The sequence below is a fragment of the Anguilla rostrata genome, chromosome 7 (assembly GCF_018555375.3).
Source record: "Anguilla rostrata isolate EN2019 chromosome 7, ASM1855537v3, whole genome shotgun sequence".
Taxonomy (NCBI): domain Eukaryota; kingdom Metazoa; phylum Chordata; class Actinopteri; order Anguilliformes; family Anguillidae; genus Anguilla; species Anguilla rostrata.
This window is the reverse complement of record NC_057939.1, coordinates 44,495,512-44,503,266: the sequence shown is the minus strand read 5'-3', so window position 1 is coordinate 44,503,266 and position 7,755 is coordinate 44,495,512. Positions and strand designations below refer to the sequence as shown.

The 7,755-nt window shown below is 41.2% G+C and overlaps 1 protein-coding gene across 1 annotated transcript; it reads right to left on the bottom strand.

The window, feature by feature from the left end:
• Positions 1–580: 580 nt before the first annotated feature.
• Positions 581–7,695, bottom strand: etfdh (electron transfer flavoprotein dehydrogenase). Its single transcript, XM_064344575.1, has 13 exons — positions 7,510–7,695; positions 6,473–6,619; positions 6,029–6,258; positions 5,585–5,666; positions 5,119–5,237; positions 4,759–4,836; positions 4,091–4,237; positions 3,641–3,781; positions 3,231–3,374; positions 2,969–3,137; positions 2,251–2,433; positions 1,913–2,134; positions 581–1,227 (listed from the first exon to the last, which is right to left on the bottom strand). The coding sequence occupies exons 1-13, from the start codon at positions 7,535–7,537 to the stop codon at positions 1,064–1,066; spliced, it is 1,854 nt and encodes a 617-aa protein (XP_064200645.1). The 5' UTR covers positions 7,538–7,695; the 3' UTR covers positions 581–1,063.
• Positions 7,696–7,755: the final 60 nt, after the last annotated feature.

The following is a 7,755-nucleotide window of genomic DNA, read 5'->3' as shown; positions in this document are numbered from 1 at the left end:
CATTAGTGCTTACATTATATATTAAATGGGTGAATGTTATTATCAGGGTTTTTTGCATCATATTTCAAACATTAATGAGGTTATAAAGGTGATTGTTTTCTGGCGATTAAATTGTGAGCATGCTGAGCATAGAGCACAATTTCCCAAAAATGTGATATTATATTGCAGCCGGTTATATAATATACAGTTTCAAATGATCTTGAACCATTTTTTGAATTTTTATTCAACTTCAGCAGATTTATTCTTTACTGATAATTACTGTTGAAACAGCTCGATATATTGGCACACTTAAAAGTTTTTTTTTCCACAAAAATGTCTGGAATAAAATCTACAGCCTACATAAAAACATCCATTATTACTTGAATTACATTACTTACTTAAAAGAACTGTTGCATTGCTCCAAAGCCCAATACATTGATAGAAAATACTTTGATCAATGCAGAGTAGTACAACCACCGACAGAAAACGTTGTAGGATCCAAGAACTTGCATTTGAATTCACTCTGCTTCCATTTAAATGTTTTCATATTCAAGAAATGCATTTTTTTCCCCCAGAAGAGAAAATGCACTGTAAGGCATGACACTGTTATGAATGTTTATTTTAAAAGACACCACGCTAATTCAATGTCCTGGCATACAGTACACTACCATTCTGTACATAAATAAAACACAGCTGTACAGATAAATGGTACCTGCAACAGACCACAAAATAAACATTGACCCATTAGGTGCAAACTTCAAAGATCTCAAATTCAAGTTTGGACTGGCTGGAACAATCTAATGCCTGCCAACCCAGGGCAGTTACCTACATACAGCTTATCCTGTGTGCCGTAAAAAAATAACCGTTATACTTTTGTTTTTCCAACTAGCTTTGCTAAATATAGCAGAGACAACTTCTCATTATTATTTTGTTATCTGCTTTATCTGACTCCCTGATCCTGTCTTCACTGGTAATATGATAGCACTCAGTTAAATAAGTAGGCACGTGGTGAACTTGGAGACACAGGTTTGTACCATTAAACACTGCCACGTCCATCTGTCCCCCGCGGACACCCCTTCCGAGATCACATGCCATTGTACGCTGGTCCCCCGCTACCCTCCGGCACCACCCAGTTAATGTTCTGGCTGGGGTCCTTGATGTCACAGGTCTTGCAATGAACACAGTTCTGCGCATTGATCTGCAGTCTCATGCCCTCCCCGGACTCAAGAGGAACAAACTCGTACACCCCTGGGAGGAGGAAGATAAGAGAGGGGAAAAAATGAAAATAAAAGTCTGAGACTCACGTCAATATAATAGCAATGTAAAAGGTTTCATGACACAGGACCACCTCGGCTAATAATGCTTGCTAGTTATGCCATTACAGGTACGGCGAATGAGCAGAAGTAATACTTGGGCACATATAACCCTGTAACAAAGTAAATTGTGTCTACATGCTTCATCTGTCTGGAATATAATAGCAGCTTTTTCAGTAAGATTTATTTGAAGGATTCTGAATAAGCACTATATAAAGCCTCCATAAGTATTACATAAGCATCAACTACTTCTGTCAACAGATGCAGACTGTCATTTGGTATGCTGTTTGGCATTCAGTGTCATAAGTGACATATGATAACCATGACATTCTGAATTGATAGGCTATGGTAATGCATTTCTTCAAGCCCAGCTATGCTTATAGGTACAAACATTAACGAATATCGTGACAATAATTTGTAGCACCTAAAAAAAATATAACTTGTAGCTTATAAGTAAAACCCTTAATACTCTTAATACCCTTAACACAGATTTTCTTGTGACTGGACTAAATGAGGATATGCAATGCATGACATGCATCATATTTTCTCATTTGACCTCATTTGACAGTGATGTCATAAAAAAGTAATGTGCATGTACGAGGATCTGATGTGATCGGTACCTGCTGGACAGAACCGCTGCTCGGGTCCGTCGTAAATGGCCAGGTTATGGGCGACGGGAACGCTGTCGTCCTTGAGGGTGAGGTGCGCGGGTTGGTCGTGCTCGTGGTTGGTCCCGCTCAAAGCCACGGAGGAGAGCAGGTCGAAGCTGATCTTGCCATCCGGCTTTGGGTACTCGATTGGGGTGCAGTCCTTCGCTGGTTTCAGCTGAGCAGAGTCCTTACCTGCAATCAATACCACGGATGCAGTCAGGGGTCTGAAAACATGTACACCATGTGACCCAAGCCTGCTAAACCCCATTTTGAGAGACAAAACTCGCGAAACTAAGTGCAACACGTACCTGCATGTTTCAAGGTCCAGGGCTCTTTCCCTCTGAATATCCAGTAAAATATTCCAGTGTACACCATTCCCCCGTAAAGCCCAAAATAGTTATGGAAGGAAGGTCGGATGTTCCTAACAGCGTGCAACTCTTTCCAAATCCAAGACTTTCTCAAGCTCTCTTCATATTCAGGAACATGAACTCCTGTTGGAATAAATATTACGAGTACAATTATGACTGTGCACATGTGCAGGTATGTGGGAGGGGCAATGAATGGGAGTGGGGGGGTTTCACAACTGAAGTTTCATAACTTTTGATTAATGCCATCAGCACGCCATATTTGCCAAATTAGAACGGATTAATTAATTTCAAATGGACAAGGCTCCATTTCAGTACAGGGTTGAATAATTTCCATCCCGCCATTCAAACTTAGTCAAATAAAATTAAATGAACTTCCATCTATATTAAAATAGCCACAATCACAGTAAGACGAGAGAGAAATACACGCAATGAATTATTATTCATGAAAATGAAAAAAAAGTGATAAAGTAAAACTCATGCATTTTAACATCTTCAGCAACATCTACACAACTCAAGGGAAATGATCTTCATTGCAATCTACCTTAATGAGAGTTTATTGGAGGTATATTGCTAAGATGGCGATTTTTCTTTAAGGCCAGGGTTAAATAAAACCTCAGAGACGTGCTCTGGGGGCCGTGGGCTTGCTCCTCGTATTTACCGGCGGTCTCGGACTCCAGGTCCTCGTTGGTGATCCTGCTGAAGACCGCCTCGGCCGCCAGTATGCCGCTCTTCATGGCCGTGTGCGTGCCCTTGATCTTGGGGACATTCATGAACCCCGGACTGCACCCCATCAGCAGGCCCCCGGGAAAGGTCAGCTTGGGCAGGGACTGGCGGACGGAAACAACGAGTCATCCCCCGGGGAGAGACGCGGGACTCGCTCGCGAGGGGAGCCGTCCGCGGCAGGTCGAGACGAGGCCTACCTGAACTCCGCCCTCGTTCAGGGCCCTGGCTCCGTAAGCTATCCGGTTTCCTCCCTCGAGGGTCGGGGCCACCGAGGGATGGTGCTTCCAGCGCTGAAACTCCCTGAAGGGGCTCAGGTAGGGGTTCTGATAGTCCAAACCCACCTGCCAAAACCATTCAACGCAGTATTCAGCTAGAGGTTCTGATAGTCCAAACCAAACGGCCAAAGCCATTCAACACAGCGTTGACCCAACTCTTCTCCACATGAGCCCTTCTTCTCTGCATCAACTCTGACCACCTTTACACCTTCCATGTGAATAGGGAAAGCCTACTCACCCGGGTCCCCTTCTCAATATCGCTGCATTGTCACATAACTCTGGGTACTTTGGGTAAGCAGGTCCGGCACAGTGAATGAGATCACGGGACTCACCACAAATCCTAAGGCCACCAATGGTTCCCCTTCATTTAAATGGTACAAGAAGGACCCTCCATAAGTGTTTCTGTCCAGAGGCCACCCGACTGTATGCTCCACTCTGCCTGGTCTCCATTTCTTTTCATCAATGACCCATATCTGAAGAACGTTCATACATTATAAAGCACATATAATGCATACAATACAATACATCAATTACGTAGGATAATACTATGCAGCACACATATATTTAAGCTACGCAAACAAAAAAGGAGCACTTGCTTTCATTTTGATGAGAGGTCAAAAGGTGCACCAATGAATGATACAAAATGCATTCAAAGTTAAGGTGGACAACTGAAATATGTATGAGTGTGTTCAAATGCTAGATGTCAAACGTACAGTACATGAGATGGAGACAGATTTGTGGACGCATAGTAAAGGAATAAAATATACATCAATGATAGATACCTCTTTTAGCCCAATGGCATACGTCTGAGGTTGACAGTTCTCTCGCAGGTTGTAGTGCTTGTATAGTTGCTTGGCTAAGTGCCCATGGCAGCCTTCACCAAATAGTGTTACCTTAGCATGGAGCTCCATACCCCTCTCAAATACATCCTGCATGTCAACAAAAATAAAGATGATGCAAAGCCAATGAAATGTTAACTGCAAAATTTTTTTTTATAAAATAAGAACTTGGCTGAATGCTTATGTTCCTGAAAAAATTAGGAGAAGGATTCATATATATGGAATTGTTTTCCTGTCATAAACAAACCGCGTAACAAGTAAAAAAAAAAAATAATAATAATAATAAAAAATTTAAAAAAAAGAAAAGTTTGAATTCAGGCACATACACATTAAAATAAAACAAAAAACCAAACAAGTGTCAAAATATTTTTTTTTTAAAAAACATTTAAATTATATTTTTGAAGAGCCCTACTTCGATTAATTAATATTTTTTCAGTTAATTATGACACTGTGAAACTTATATACAGAAAGATATTGACATACATGTACTTTCATGCACTTGTGATAGAAAGCTACATGCACACTTTTGCACCAAGACATTACAAATCATCATGTATAAAGTTACTAAAACTTACAGATGGGATCTCAAAAATTGTTTGGTAAAAGCTTACTTTAGGAGAACCATCCTTAGCAATTCCAACATCATTTGTTGCAATCCCCTTAACACTTCCATCTTCATGAAATAATACCTAGAAAACAAATGAAGGAGAAACAGACAAGGAAAAGATGAAAAACACAGGAATCAGCGCAGTGCATGGGTATAGACGGGGTCATAGACAAAAAGTCATCCACATAAGGAGGCTCCAAAGAGTTCTTCCAGTATATTATGTTACATTACATTTATTTAGCAGACGCTTTTATCCAAAGTGACGCACAAAAGTTCATATCAAGGTCATTGGAACAACTACAAAATACAGGTTCGGTAATATATCCAGAAACCTGGTGTAATGTGCCGAATTAACCACCCTTACCTCTGCAGCAGCGTAGCCAGGATATATCTCCACCCCCAGCTCCTCTGCCTGTTCCCCCAGCCACTGGACAAAATGGCCGAGCCGAACAATGTAGTTACCGTGGTTATTCATCGGGAGGCCTGGAGCACATCATATCACACTTCGTTATTTTGTCAATAGTCACGGTTTAGCCAGGGCAATCTGTCATATATTCAACTGTATATGATAATATTAACAAGTTTCTCTCTCCCCCCCCAGGGACCACATCCATATGCAGACACAACACATACTGAATTTTACCAGTCAATTGAACTAATGTTACAGACTGAAGCTGAAGAGCTTTTGAACACAGATATGTTTTTTTTTTTTTTTTTTTTTAAACAAGTGACACAACTTGGATAAAATTATGTAAGGTGCTTAATTTGGACTTTGACTTTTATTGTGCCACATAAAGGAAGTACTATATAAGATGACTGTCACCACTCACCTGGCAGAATTGGGACTGGAATTCTGTACTTTTTTGTTAAAATTCCAAACACATCCTCTGTAACTGGTGTATTAAGAGGTGCCTAGAAACAGTAAAAGAGAATAATCATGACTCTAGTGCACCACGTGATTTCCACCAAGTTAAATCTAAATGAATACCATTCTCTTACCGCCAGAAAATGCATACCTTCTTTATAGTTTACAGTGCAATGAATATTACTGCAAATTCCCATTCGAATGACTTCCATTCAAATATTGTCAGTAAGCACACAATGCCAACTGGTTCAACCTTTGATGTGTGCCTAGTGACGCCCATGAATCTTACATTAAAGCTCTCAGAAACTACCTTTTTACATATGGACAGGTGAAATGCAGGAAATTTCAAACCAGAAAAGAGAATGCCAGGCTTTTGAAGTGTCAGCGTTTTGGGAAGAAGACAACTCACTCCTCTCTCTTTCCAGTCAGGGAAAAGCTCGTTGAGGGCGCTGGGTTCCAAACAGGCCCCCGATAGGGTGTGAGCGCCGATCTGGGAGGCTTTCTCCACCAGGCACACCCGGAGCTCCTTCTCGTGCTCGTTGGCCAGCTGCTTCAGTCGGATGGCGGCAGACAGGCCCGCAGGGCCACCTCCCACGATCACCACGTCCGCTTCATCCGCAAACCTCTCCATCTCCACTCCTGCAGAAATCCAAAACCAAAAACTCTCATCTTTCAACCCACTGGCTATGGCTTTATTATAACTAAGAACCAATCTTAAAACATAAATGTAGAATTTGTAATCAATAATGATACAAACATTCATGAAATATTTGCTAACAGAAAGAAAACATTTTAATTAGTCAGACGAGTGAAATGAACATGTACGGGGCAAAAGGAAAGGACGGCACTGTACCTTCCCATCGCGAGTCCTTGTCCCTTGGGTAGACCGTGTAGTGTGACGTAATGCGCGGCACCGGCGCGGCCGTGGAACACCATCTCGGTGTATTCGGTAACTGATGATCTCTGCGCAGGGCCTTCAGAGCCCGGACACATATTCGTGCTGCATAAACATAGTTTTCAGTGAAAACGACTGCAGAAACCTAAGGTCAAACCCCAATAAGCCCTAACCTTGTATTTTGAAACTTTGCCAGGAAGCGAGACCGGAAGTTCAATTCTTAATGGGGCTAGCTTCACAGCTGCTTCATATATATAGCGACTTGTGGATCAGCATCCACTGCCGTGGAAAATAATTCGGATATACACATTGTGCTCAAACTCTTCTTTGTCATGTTATGAAACCGTAAGCATACAAGAAACAATTAAAAGTTTAACTACTGAAGATAGGTTCCGCTAAACGGCTTATCAGATTTGGCCACTGATTTCTATTTAAGGAAAATGGAAAATAAAACGAATAACTGGAGATTCAGAAACCTATAGCCTATAGTGTCAAGCAGTTAACACAATAAGGTGACGTCGCATGCATACTTGCTGCTCGTGTGTTCATTATAAATACCATACGTTACGTAGATAGCTGGCTTAAAGTGCCTAGATACAACACTGTTAAAAAGTAACAGTAATCTTCATAACATATCTTTTCCTATCTTTTTCTAGATATGTGCACGCATGCATAGCCACAAGAGCTGTTTACAGCTGACAATGTCCCGAAAGCACAAGGACAGTAGTACTAGTAGGTTGAGTAACCTACATTCGGTGTGAACTTTGGCCTACATTGATCGCCAGTCACCAATAGTCTTTCGTATTCTCAATTTTTATACCATGTCTATTACATAACAAAATCATAAATTACTTTTGTGTAGCTAGGTTACTGAAACATCGCGACGTACAACTGCAGAGATAAAGATTCGGTAAGTAGTCACTGTTTTTCCACTCTGTTTAAAAATATGCACACATATGAAGTTTTCAACTGAAAAAGCATGCTTTGTTCTTTACCTTGCAGTGGATACCTGGCTGGAAACATACTTGGACCCAGGTAGCTAGCAAGCTAGCTAATACTGTGTGCGTACTTCTGTGTTTGTAACCACTATTTTGATGATCAATTCAGGTAATCCTTGAGCCGTGCTTCAAGCATTTATCCCGATCACCCCTCCTCGGTGAGAAAACGCATTGCGTCACGACAGCTGGACGAAAAATAGCTATTGTCGCAAAGAACTATGGGAATTAGAGTTTATAAACAAT

Bases quoted from the DNA above. Each gene is read 5' to 3' on its own strand.
- etfdh (XM_064344575.1), bottom strand. From the start codon at position 7,537: ATGTTTCCAGCCAGGTATCCACTGCAAG. The intron at 2,135-2,250 runs GTACGTGTTGCA...TATTGATTGCAG, and splicing joins CTGGACCTTGAAACATGCAG to GTAAGGACTCTGCTCAGCTG. The intron at 1,228-1,912 runs GTACCGATCACA...TCCTCCTCCCAG, and splicing joins GCAGCGGTTCTGTCCAGCAG to GGGTGTACGAGTTTGTTCCT.